The following is a 13,855-nucleotide window of genomic DNA, read 5'->3' on the forward strand; positions in this document are numbered from 1 at the left end:
ATCTGTAAAAGCATGAAAACCCTTTCTCTTTTAGGGCTACCTGAAGACTTTTCCAGCAGTGTTTTGTTCCTTTTGGCTATTCACAGACTAGTAAAAAACAAAGCATGTGCACCTGCGTACATGTGCACTGTTGGGATGATAAGGTTTTGTTGTAACGTGACAAGGAAGTGCCCAACAGGGGCAGTTTTCCCCCTAAAACCGCATTTCCTTTTACTTCTCAGGTTTCTATTCCCAACAAAGACAGGCTGCTTTGCTGAAGCTGCACCACAGACACAGAGAGCCTCCTGTCTCCCGTAACAGCACATTGAACGACCAGGAAGCTTTGCATCCAGCTGAATGGAATAAAGAGCCTGACCCCTTTTTCCAAACAGTTCACATTTATTATTGATAACAATAAAAAAATCTTTTAAAGACTATCTGTGTTTTATTACCAAGAATGAGGTATTATGTATACAAAACATTTACAGAATTTGATATGCAGTTCATGAGTACAGACAGGTAAGTGCAGAAGGACACTGGTAACAGGAAAAAAGCCAACAGAAGTCGTTGGCTGAGAGAAGCAAGAAGAACAATAATATCACACAAGAAAAGACGAGGATATGGGAAATTAATTAGTCAGACTGTAATGATCAAGTCATATTGCCAGAGCACTTTGCTTAGAGGAGGATAAACTACTGGTTTTCTGGGATTTTATCCCCCCCCAGCTATTTGTGCTGTCATGTGCTTTGAGCTCTAAAAGGAGTGTTAAGATTTACAGCTGGAAAAACCCGAAGTGCCACTTTTGAGCCAGCTCAAGTGAAAAACAAAACAGATCTTCAGACTTGGAAAGTGACTGCAACAAAAAGGTCTACAAAGCCAGACACCTCTGGAGAGATATGGAGTGTTGAGTGAAGCAGTTTCCTTACAGTTGTCAGCAAAATCGCCATCTGAGAGAGAGAGAGAGAGAGAGAGAGAGAGGAGAGAGAGGAAAGAAAGAAAGAAAGGGGACCATCTTCAACCCTCACAGCCTGGTAAATGGAAAGTGCCACTTGCAGAGAGCTGTGAGTGTCTTTGTTAGCCTCACAGTGCCACCTGCTGCACTCGCTTCCCTCAGCCTGGGAATTCTGGCTCCTGCACATCAAGCATCAAACCACCTCTTCAGCAAGCTGTGTTCCTCCTAGACAGACAGCTCCTACGAACAGAACCACAGCATGCTGTTCTGTCTGCTGCGCAGACACTGGGTGGGAGCTGTTTGACACCGAAGTGGTGGCCTGTCTCACACAACAGCACACTTTGGCAGACTCGGTGACAGTCTAACCTCCATCTTCAACTTCTAAGTCTAAAAGGGACAAAATTGACCATCTCGGTTCAGTATAAGGAGACTGGCCTCTCAACACCTCTGAATCTGTTGCTAAAATACTTCTTTGTCAGCTCTATCTGCCAGGTTCCGCAGCCAGAACTGGTCTGCAGGCGAGGTGCTTCTAGTTAGAAATTAGTAACCTGCCTCTCGGAAGCTTTGCAGTTATAAAAAAATAGAAATAAAAATTATACTGAACCAGCTTTCCTCAGGCAGGATATCCAGTATCTTAAGCGGGTTCTGTTTTGAAAGAGCAAGACCTTAGCAAGCTCCTCTACCACTTAACCACGACAGTGCTAACTCCTCAAGAGTTAATAGAGGCCGTCCAGCTTTCTAGCAAGGACTTCACAGCAGAGAAGCTCCTTTTTGCCCAGATGGATAGTTTAGCTCTAAAACGGACAAACCAGGCAGGGTCTAAACAACGCAAATCCTGCTGCATTCCACACTGAAATCTTGGCTCCACTACCAGGTATGGTTTGTAGCTGTCTGCTGACAGCCCCTTGCTCAGCACTTCAGTCTTCTGTGCCTTTTGCTGTGCTTGGGAGAGAGGGCCCAAAGTGGAAGAATACCTGAACCAACTTCAACAAAAAGAGTTCAAGTAGGATTGCTTGGGCCTGGGTAGAATAGGGACAAAATCCAACATGGCAATTCATCACTCGCAGTAGCAATGGTGAAAATCGCTGAGCAGGCACCACTTTGAGTGTCTTCTACTGTATCACTTAGAGTGAAGATCCCCATGCACCCTGCCTGCTTTAAAGCTTCCGCTGCTTAGAACTAAAGTGCTCTATTTCTGACATACACAGAGAAGGATAGGAGGCAAGAGGGACTGAAAAGTGCACCGGAAGGATGTAAGCCATACCTCCTCTTGACTGATTTAAGAAGCAAGCTTAAACTCTGCAGAAATTCCTGGTAACAGCAAAGTCGCAGCAAGATCAATTCATGGGGAGTGTACTAAGAAAGTGGAGTGAAGCTTCAGCACAGAACTGGGAACAAATCCTCAGGCCAGTTCGGGATCAGTGAGGGAGAGCCTGCTCTCTGCCTCTCTCTCCACGGTGCTTCAAGCGCAAATCCAAGGAAAGAATGAATTGCTTTAACCCATCAATACCCAGAGCTCAAATTCCCCAAAAATGTGCTCATACAAAAGGTATTAGTGTTTACAGCCTGTCCACAACTCTGTGGGCATGCCTTGAAAAAAATGGACTCACAAAGTCAAGTATCTGGCAACTGCTTTTCTTTGTCTCGGACATCGCTTAGTGGCAATGGGAGAACAGTTTGCAGCACTGGAAGATCACAGGGGATTTCATAAGATGGCAAGGAATGTCCTGACAGGAGACTTGCAGTCGATTTCTAATGCACTATTGAGAATTTTTGGTAGGGTTTTTCTCTTTTTTGCTTTTTTTTTTTTTAACATTTACACAATTAAAAAAATTATCTTAACTGATGTACAGATCATTTTTCCTTCCAAGAGAGCCCTTGTGTTCAGAGTTAGGATTTGTGCAAGCACACTTGCAAAAATATTTATGGCTGAGTTAGGAAAAAGGGTTAGAGTTAAGAGACAAGCTGTTGGATCTAACAAGGACCAAAAACACTAAGTTTAAAATTTGAACAGCTACTTTACTATCTATAAAAGGCTTTCTGTGGGGTAGGATTTTTTTTTTTTCTTTTTTTGCACAATTGCCACTTGTATTGCAGTCAGCTGCCACAGACGAGGGTCCAGCCATCTCATCCATTTGCTTTTCATCTGTTGTGGCACTACCTGGAAATCATGGAGCTGGAATGGGACTGGCTGGAAGAGGTGGTGGCAGCACTGAGCTGGGAGAATCCACTGTGGCTTGATTCAAGGCTGGTCATAGATCCTCTGCAATAAAAAACAAAGTAGTTTTACACTTCAGAATACACAATGACTTTGATTTCTGCATTGTATATACATAGTATTTCTTTGCATACTGAAAAACAAGCAAATAACAACTTTGGTTTACATGCTTTCCTGCATTACCACATAAGATAATGGGGACACCAGAAAACCTTCTTGCAAAAACCACGTGCTATTCAAATAGACTGAGTTTCAGCAGGTATATCGATTGGCAGACAACTGAACTGACTCAATTCCATTTTGAGTTGCATCCATTTCTGCATGATGACCTGCCAAGCCCTACAACCCGCACAGTACTTTCAAAGAAGAGCAAAGTAACCAATGATGATTAGAATGAGAACTAATTAACCCCTTTTTGACATTAGTCGCCCCCATTGCCAATATTGGTTGGACTTTTTTTTTGAGGCCTACAAATAGTTATCTAGCTTTATTTATAAACTAATGACACTCCATTAAAAAGTACAAGTCTTTACAATTTACTTGTATTTAAGTGAACTTGATGCTAGCTTGATATTCTAAGTGTAGCAAGGGAGAGCCTGTATCAGAAAGGTTCTTCTACACTGGCTGACCTTTATGATCCCTTGGCTAGACATACCTGAAATCTTCAGATCCTATCACTTCTGTATAGTACATCACTTTACATTTGTGAGAGGAGACCTGTAGAGATGCTAGTACATCATCCACACGAGGCAGGTTGGTTGTAGCACAGGCAGGCATGCTATGAAATTTCCACTGGAGAATATAGAAGCCAGGCCACCTGGTCACATGCGATCCCTAGATGCAGCCACAGCCAAAATTGAAAATAAACTTTGTTAACACAAAGATTTGTAGAGTCGAAATTTCTTTTCCATGCTTAGAAACACTGCCTATATGCTCACAGTTTTTTTCCTCAATACCAGTATTGCAGCTCATCAGCCAACTGGCAGTGCTGTTCAGCTGGGCTTTCCCCACACAATATACTTATAGAAGTTGTAACAGAACACCAGAGGTTCCTCCTCCTTTTTTCCAGTGTCAAGGGCTAGTATTTATGGACACAAAGTACAAAGTTCTTGTTTAAAACAATAACCTTTTCTCCCATTTATTTTCTTCAATGGCTGTCCTTTGAGACTGTGAATAGAGCCGTCAAGAGTCCTGCTTCAGAGAAAGAGCAGTTCAAAAAGTCACTGCCCATATTTCTGAAGTTTAACACTTCCAACTAGATCATTTAGAGGAGTACCTTTATCAAAGGCTGTTCAACTCTTATTTCAAGTCAAAGAGAATAGCAGTGGCAGATTGTGATTGTAAACATGCTGCACGTAATAGCATATTTCATAATTAACCATGAAGTTGCAAATGCCATAAAAAAACACAACTTTTTAGGACCCTTGGCCATAGGGACCTCCCTAACGTGCCTGTTACAGACACACACAGAGCTCAATCTTAAATTCCAGACTTCTCTCCTTACTGAGGTAAGACACTATGATATTCTTCAAACACAGACTGTTTCAGAAAATAGCATGTCTTGCTACTTTCTGCACGCGCACTGTGTTCCAGGTAGCTTCCCTATCACCACCAGACTGATGCAACCTCCCCTCGCATCAGATCCCATGTAAATACTGTCCCCTTTCCATGAAGCGTGCAGCCAGGAACAGAAGCTGAAATGTCGGCCAAAAGCAAGCAGACAATCCGGAGCTGAATCACCACTCAGTCATCAATAACATTTGTGAATTAGAACGTCTAGTTTTGGAGCTGGCTTCCATCTGCTCCCACACAAGGATTTGGCGGGCTTACCTGCACGCTTTCCCCTTCTTTGCAGATAAGAGGAGACTCCACCATACTGTAATCACGCCCCAATTGCCAGACTTTGTCTATCAGCTGGACATTGTTCCCACCAGGAGATGTAATACTGTGAGCTCCCAGAGAGTCCTTTTTAGGAGGCTGTGGGGCTCTCTTGGAATGAAAGATGTTAAAAACAATGTCGCCTTTGCACACATCAAAATCCCATGTGATCACCGATGAAGCATCCACAATCTGAATGAGAACCTGAGACAGGAGAGAAGTTGTATTAGACAACAGAAGTTTGCTCACTAAAGACAGAAACTCTTACCAGAAAAGAACAGAACTTTGTATTACTGGTCTTAATTTAGACTATTAAAAGGCATTCTAAATATCTTTTCTAAATCATTCTAAATCACTTTTCTCCTGATGGAGTGTCCTTATTTTAACACATGACCTTCAGAAGGTCTCAAGTTGCTTCGGAGAATATCATTTGTCTTTGTTATTCATTCCACTGAAGTCTATGTCCTTCTAAGCAATGATATTCTCTAAAGGGCGACGAGATGATACCAGAAATGGTCAGAAACTTCAGCTGTTAAAGCATCGTTACGTATCAGAACTATAAAAGAACAAGCTGAAAGCAGAGCAACTGAACAATCAACTTCTAAACCATTTTCAGACCAAGAGACAGACTCCAAAGCAGAGGGTTGAGATGAAAGAAAAGAAGGGTAAGGCTGCAATCATACCTCATGTGGAGCTCCTTTGAAGACACTTGCAGACTGGTAGATTGTTTCAGTCCAGAGCTTTATGTCTTCATTTTCCAACTCTTCTGCTGTCCGGTAGAGGGACTTGGGAACCAGCCCACCCTCTGGTACTTCGCACTGAAAGCATAAATAGTCATTAAAAAGTATCCCCTCTGTACATCCACTCACCGTCATACTGCCTGCTAGTTGCAGAAACAAAAACTCACAGTCAGCAAGTATTTTGAAGAATGAGATACGAACAGAATTTGAAAGCAATTTTACAGCTTGTGCATCACATATATGTATTTTACACAAGCTACTAAAATAAGTGATCTAGTTTGCATGAGTTTGCAGACCCAGACACCAGAGGAACAGATCTTCTTCATACACAAGAGCCACTATTGCAGAAAATGACTGTGCGAATGCTATGCCCTATACTGAAGACAGACACGAGCCACTTAAGGATCATGAGAAAAGTGGCAATAGTGACTCAAAGTCTAAAAAATATCGCCTGCAGAGACCTAAAGGAAATGGCGTAGCTAAATTCAAGGACTTAAGATGGAGGGGAGATACGGTAAGTTCCCGAACAGGTGAAAGGATAATGCAGTGAGGAAGTTAACAGTTTTCAAGCTACAGCTGTCTTCAGCTGAGTACTGGAACTGGTTACACAACTTCCCTAAGCAAACTTTTTTTTTTTTTTTTAAGAAGTCTCCAGCAATGAAGTTCAACAACTGTCTACAGGAATAGGTTCCACAGAAGTGTTTGGGGCAGCAGAAGTTTGGGGCAGAAGAACTGAACTACATAAGAGAACTGAAAGGACCTTTGAGAAATCAGTTTTGTTCAAACATCCAGAAGTAAAGAAAAGAAGAAAAAAGACCCTGTTATTGTCTGTGACCAGCAGGAAGTATTGTAGCAATTTGCTTTCTGGTAACGTTCACTTTTGCTTACTTAAGCAGTGGATTTTGCCAGCTTCTCAAGCTCTGAATTAGATGGTACAAACTCTCTCAGTTGAAAGTTACTGCTGCTGTATAAAGCAGCCCACTGAAGATAAACACATGGTCTATTCTAAAACATCTAGCAGTACTCCATTATAATGAGGCTGGATTTGAACAGAACTAGATACGTGTTCAAGAATAGTACAGAAATTAATGTAGAAAATGTAACAGGGGCTTAAAAAGCAAGCCTGAAATGACCGTGTTTTAATACAGCTGAGTTAAAAAATAAAATAAAATCTAAGCGTCACTGTAATGGAAGCTCCAGAAAATGACTAAGTTGCATTTCTACACCTCAGTCGCACCAGCAAGTCTGCATTGTCAGAAACATTACAAAGGGAAAAAAACTTTTTTACCATTGAGATGTTAAATTGATGGATTTGATAGATGCCTATAGTCTAGGCAGGATGCAGCTATTAAGGTACGTGACAAGGGATTGGGAAATTACAGTACAACACAGTAAAACTAACGTTTCAGTTTGTTGTGGGCAACACAGATCCCCATGTATCACACGTGTGAGTCCCAGCTGTCTGTTAAACCCTACTAGCAGATGTGCCACTTGTTTCCTCAGGCTCCTCATGGTATCAGTACGTTCTTTTAGGTCACACACTCTTCTGATTAGTTGGTGATGACGCTGGCCAATGAAGCCTGGTAGTCAGAATGAGATACTTTCAAGTGGGATCATGTACATGGGAATCTTTTTTGACCATCAACTTTTCTTGGACAGTTAAGACCACTACAGATGCATAGTTAAGTGAGAATAAGAACAAACAGCTCTTACAGGGACAAGCAGTATCATTCTGACATGCTGAATCACTGGTATCACATGGTCACTGATGGTGACAACAGAGATCTTGCTGGTCTATCAGACTGGTGAAGATAATGTAACACTGATGCTACTGAATGTCCAGAGCATTTGAGATCAGGGGGTGGGGCAGACCATCAAATGGTACAGTCCAGCATATTGGATATTGCTAACCTTTCATCTTGCTGCCATGAAAAAGAGGCAATAAAAGATGGATCTATTACTGCATCTTATGCCTTCAGAAAGATGCAAAGAACAGAACCACGCACAGCTCCAGGCACCTATGTATCACACAACAAATGCTAAGCTTGAGAACTGTGATAACACAATGGTTTAGTCACCCGCTGTGACTCTAAGCTCATAATTCAGTTCTCCTCTTCAAAGACTTCCCTTTGAATTCTGACCAGAACCAACAGCAACAGAACAAGAATACAAGCATCAAAACTGAAGAGTTTAAAAGTTACATTTATGGATTTATGGTTTATGGATTATTGGAGATACTTTAAAAATGAAGGCAAAGATTTAAAATATTTTGGAAACTTGTAGCATATTTAATAGTAAGGGGTTTTTAGACAGCAGTTTATATTCTTCAATCTGCCTAAAACCTCCTGCCACCCTGAGATTGCTGAAAACAGTGAAACACCGTACACCAAGCTTTTCAACCTGGGTCATCCATAAGGTCCGCTCTACGATCATCCTTAATGCATCGAGGAACACAATCCTCTTCTTGCTCGCTGCTGTGCTACCATATGTACTTTAACTTGACAGGTAGCGGACACTGTGCATTTTAACTGTGCCTAGCTATTTTGCTAGTTATTTGAGAATTGCTGTAAAAGTAGTACTGTATTTCTCCTTTGAAAGTGCATCCAGAAGAAAACGCCAACCCTGGAATCCTGCGTCATAGCTCCCCCAAAAATTAAACATAGCAGAGAAAAGACTGCACCCCAGACTTTGCTAGGTATCATTCTGTGCTTCTAGGCTTCTTTGTTCAGAGGAGTGAGGGGAAAAAAAATAAAATCCACAAATAAGTTGCTATATGCACTAATTTAAATTCATACCATGCACTCTCCACCAAGGAAATCAGGGATAATTTCTTTATCAATGTAATCCAGCAGTCCCCCAGGACCCTGGTAGTCATTTCCAGCATAAATAAGGAATTTCTTTCTAGTGTTGTCATCAATGAATGGACTAACCTATAAACAAAGAAAAAAAAAACAGAATAGATCAGGTTCCCAAATTTTTCTTGAGTAAATTTAGAAGGATCAGTTTGTATTAAGTGTTACCATCCTTGTTATGCAAAATTCACGTTATAAAGAAGCTAAATTAATCGACTATATAAGCAAGTTCTTAGGTACGGTTTTTTAATCCATTCCAGGAATCCCACAAAAGATACATACCCAAACGTTAACATTTCCTGCTTATAAAGTCTGATTTCTGAAGTGCTTTTACAAACTACGAGTGTGTAGCAGTGTACTGAGAGAGCTGTGAAAGACCTTGAATTACAAACATACCAGTGTCCAAAGAACTGGAAATACTCGAGGCGCTCTCAGGATAAGAAGACGACCCAAAGTCTCAGGGTAATTAGCTTCAACCACCTCAATGATTCTCAGCAATGCTTTGACACCAGGTCGCCATAAATGCCGCATGTTCAAGCCTTCTAGATCTACTAGACAGGTCCAAGAGCTAAATTTCAGAGAGATGAAAAGGAAAAAAAAAATCTCAGTGGCATCAAAATTCTCCTGTCGTATGCACATATCCAGTGATTTGAAATGTGTGGACTCCACCGTATACTTTGATTTCCTCTAGTTTACCTCTGTGTTTTGTACTAACTGTTCACACTGGAGTTTTAAATTCTTAGGATGGAAATGTACAGCATGCCAATCATACTTATAGAGTATGTGCAATGATCACTTTGCACATCATGCACATCTCCCCAGACATTTCAAATTCCAGGTGAAGGCTAACATGAAGCCAATACACAGTGCTGTCAACAGTCAGCCCAAATGTTAAACCATTGCTTTTATTGGGAAATCAACTAAGTGGCCATGCTGCTATGACACAATCTAACATTCTGGGTGCTGATTTCCTACTAAGACAGTACAGTAGGAGTGCCATTACAGCTCAAAGCTAATTCTGTTATCAGATCTCAGGATGGGCAGCTTTTTCCATAGGAACAGATGTGTTCTTAATACTAAATACCAAGATTCAGCATATGCTTTAGTTATTTTCCAAGCTCCATCTCACCCTGGGCACGGACTCAAGATTTACAGCTGTGCTGCACCAGACAGCATCCATGAAATGATGCACAAGGTTTCTATGAAACAGCAAGCACTTCTTTGTTTCACTTTAAACATCTAATATGTAGTCCTTCAGGACTGCTTCTACAAATGAAAATTCAGTAGACAGCACAAGTCCACAGTCATACACATGAAACCTACCTCTTGGATTTTATTTCTCACTGAGAGCTAGCACAGCAAGTTCTTAAGCAAGAAAAGATAAGCAGACATACCATGCATCCCTGAACCTTTACAGATTAAGGGAGAGAGTCAGAAATTGAAAAGAGTTCAAGAAATACAGTTTCATTTCAGGGCCAAGTCCTGCATTCATTCCACACCCTTAAATCCACTTTGCAGTTACTGCTCTCCTAAGTGACCCCTAAAATGACTTAAAGATGGGATAGCAAGCCATTTTTGGCTCAACTTTACATGAAGTCATGCAAGCATGTGGAAAACTAAACTGTAGGTTTCACTGGAGCCTCACAACCTTACCTTGATCAATAGTTGAATAACTGCATATAATGAATCGTGGCTGACAGAAGAATGCAAACAAGAATTGAGAGTAATGATCCTTGGTATGGACCATGGATCAAAAAGTGACATGAAAACAATACCTGAAACTACTGGAAAGGTTACACCGTGATATTATCATAGCCTGACCTTACTGGCAGCCTGTACCAACATCTGGCTATAAAATTCCCCAGAATCAGAGATGGGGAGTGGGCTGCATTGCTTTGCAGACTTCCAACAGTGTGCAGAAACAGAATACTTCGTGTAGAACCATTATGGGCATGACTGCTGGAGCAAGTGTTGTGTTTCCCTCAGGCTTGACCATGCCAATTCACTCAAGTGGTAATTGGGGGAGGTCTCAGTTAACTGTAACTGTGATTATATCTGCACGTGAGACACACACCCTACCCTTTGCTTGGTCTATTTAATAAATTGGCCTCAGCCGGGTGATATTGCACGATGTTTTGTCCTGTACACCCCCTACTCTCCCACCACAGTGACACCTGGTAATCCTTGAAGAGATCTAATTGATGTATTTTACCTTATTGGTCTGCCAAATACTTTTGTGTTCTCTTCACATCGCCTCAGTCCTTCTTCATTTATAGAAAGAACCTGTCCAAGAAAACGTGCTGTTTAGAGAAGAATCTAAAACTCAATAGGTAGGATAAAGAAAAAAACATTCTTAACTGAAGCCTAATTAAAACTACAAGCTCAAAGCGAAAAAAGTATTACGAGAGACTTACAATGACTGATTTTCAGAAAGATTACACAGAATAAAAACAGAAAAAAATCTAAGATCCCTCATCTTGAATAGAGAGCTCTATCCGATAACTTGGCATCAGCTTTTTCCAAAGAATGAACTAGAAATCACTATATTTACCCCATCAGTTGATCTTGCTGAAAAATAAATATGCCTTTCCTTAAAACTTGGAACATGTAAACAAGATCCTCTTGAAAACTGAGACCCAGGAATGATACAGACAAGAAACCTCACTACACTTCTATCCCTTTAAGCTTTGATTTCCTATTTACTCAGAAATTAAAGTCCCTTTCAGTCATAGAAAGTAACCTTGAAACAAAACTAGGGCAAACAAGTAAAACTTAATATGTGCCTCGAAAAGCTACTGGAAGAGAAAAAGTAGAATTCAACCCCTAGTAGTTACTACGGCCACGACCATCATTACTTGGAGGAAAAAAAATTATTGAAAACCTGGAATTCTGCCAGCTTTCTGCTTGGAAACTGAGCAGATCCACAATAACAGTCTGAGTGCTGCCTTTAGAGAGGGCAACACTGCAAAAAAGTACTTTTTCTTTAAAAATAAGTTATCTTTATCCTTGGTACACAGGCTTGAAAAATCTGAACATGGCACTTTCTCTTCTGCACAAATGCAGAGACTGAAGTTCAAAGCAGTGCACAAACTGCAGAAGAATCTGTGAAAATGCTAACCAACAACGACAGGAGCTGCCAAGAACTACGCCTTTCCGCCATCAGTTTGCAGTTGGAAAGAATGCAGAAGACCAGCTACCAGGAGCTTTCAGATGTATTCAAACCGAAAACAGACGGCCACAGAGTACATCAAAATATCCAGTGTGATGAATGTTCTGGCAGAGAAGGAAATTTCTAAATGAAAATATCACATTGTTAGCAACTTGCTGGCTCCAAAAATACTTACGTATCGAAGCAAGGCCTCTTCCCCAAGAGCTCGCACTAAGCCTTTGGTATCCATCTGTCCCAATCTCAGCACATACAGCGGGCGACCATCTGAATAACAAAAAATAAAAAATAAATCAACATAACCCTTATTTTTACAATAATAAATAAAATTGAGTGAACTTGCTTTATGCTAAAAATCCAAATGGAAACAAATCATAGTCAGTTCAAACTCCGCTGTACAGGTGAAAGAGGGAGTAACTGGAACAGATGGCAATATAATCTTTACCTTGTCCAGCTACACCACAAGATTACCTGTATGTGAACTGCAAAAGTTTAATGGAGATGTCTTGATGCAAAAATAGCTACCCTATCTACAAGGAAAGTCCAAAGGACTTCAGCAAGTACAGTTATAGATCTTGGTACACACAATTAAAGACACAGGACTATGCTTACCTTCCAGCACAGCTAAGATAAAGGAACAACTTTAGTCTATTAGCGTAACTAAAGAGTTGCAACAAAGGATGAAAGTTCAGGATAGCTTACAGGACCGTTTTTGGGCAAGTAGCTACACTAAGTGCTGAGAGTTAATGAAACAAAGCGTTAACTCCCACACTTCCTGCAGTATTTGCTGAAGTCGCACCTTTCAGCTATGTCATTACATATTATGTGGAACTGGCACACAGCCTGCAGCTTCACTTATGCAGTTTAAGTCTGGTGAGAACAGACTCTGCTCCAGATACCAGCTTCAGATGACACTCTGCATTCAAAGACTTGCCTTTCTGCAGTACTCTTGCCACACACCAGGGTATCCTGACACTGACCCAGGATACAAAGGCATTAAGCTTAACAACTGCATTAGGTGAATCTGGGAACAAAAGCTTGCATTTCTGGTTCTGCATAATAGAAGCTAGTTGTCTGAAATAGTTTCCATCCTCCTCCCAAAGCTGTGATGTATTTGTTAAGCTTTGCTCCACCTGTTCTAGCACACAAGCTAAATAATCATCATCTTATAAAACTTAATGTGCTAAAACACAAAAATAAAATAAAATAAAATGTCTTCTGCCATTCTGATGTCTGCTTAGCTTCACTTCCCTCCAAGAACTGCAAAGAGAGATAGCAAATTATCCTCAAGTCCTTTGGGAGACAAGGAAAGACCCTGTCAGGATGCACTATTTAAAAATAAAAAAAAGATTTGCAGAGTCAAACAAGGTTATTTATTTCGCAAGGACACTACCCTCATATGCAAGTTCATGGAGTCTTTTGTATTTTATCAGATGGTCTAAAAGACAATATTATTTTAACATCAGCACACTCTTATCTTGGAATGTATTGTTTAGCGTCTGAAACACTGAACAAAAAGTGCTATTAAAGTTCATTGCGGGTCTCACTCCCCCACAGATGCACACGCATGCAAAACCAAATAGTTCATTAACCCTCCTCCAGTCAAATGACACATGAAGGAAAGTCTCAATTGACAGTGCTGCATTTTCACTGTATATTTTATTTTCATTTGAGCTTTGTGATTTAAAATAACCATTTGACTGAAGCACTCTTGACAAACTAAAAGCCACTCGGATATAAAGAAAACCATGCTAACTGCAAGCCAAAATAACTTTTATTCTTTCGCATTAACAGCTCATTTGAGACAGCACGCTATATACCACTGCTGCCTTTGCTTTAGTGCTAAAATCTATACAAAATTCAGCCAGCTTCAGTTTGGCACATTTTGCTTATGTGGGAGGAAAGGAGCTTATGAAAGGAGCAATACTGGAATAGAGGGTTTAAAAAAAGAACCTACCCACTGCAAAAATTTAAATTATAGAGAATTGTTCGGTTTTGAAATTCTCTGTTTCCACTAGTGACAACTGCTATACTTGAGGGCATGGCACAGAAGAGACCAAAGGAACTGTG

General features: G+C 40.6%; 1 protein-coding gene across 1 annotated transcript in view; it reads right to left on the minus strand.

Moving 5' to 3' along the window:
- Positions 1-358: 358 nt before the first annotated feature.
- The window catches only part of SEC14L1 (SEC14 like lipid binding 1), a 44,093-nt gene continuing 30,596 nt past the window's right edge, over positions 359-13,855 (minus strand). The window contains exons 9-16 of the mRNA XM_048075965.2: positions 11,964-12,052; positions 10,832-10,902; positions 9,016-9,187; positions 8,563-8,697; positions 5,711-5,845; positions 4,980-5,231; positions 3,805-3,983; positions 359-3,194 (exon numbers count right to left, since the gene is read on the minus strand). Coding sequence (XP_047931922.2) covers positions 3,089-3,194; positions 3,805-3,983; positions 4,980-5,231; positions 5,711-5,845; positions 8,563-8,697; positions 9,016-9,187; positions 10,832-10,902; positions 11,964-12,052 — 1,139 coding nt within the window. The 3' untranslated portion in view covers positions 359-3,088. The remainder of the gene's footprint in view (positions 3,195-3,804; positions 3,984-4,979; positions 5,232-5,710; positions 5,846-8,562; positions 8,698-9,015; positions 9,188-10,831; positions 10,903-11,963; positions 12,053-13,855) is intronic.

The sequence above is a fragment of the Anser cygnoides genome, chromosome 19 (genome assembly GCF_040182565.1).
Source record: "Anser cygnoides isolate HZ-2024a breed goose chromosome 19, Taihu_goose_T2T_genome, whole genome shotgun sequence".
Lineage (NCBI taxonomy): Eukaryota > Metazoa > Chordata > Aves > Anseriformes > Anatidae > Anser > Anser cygnoides.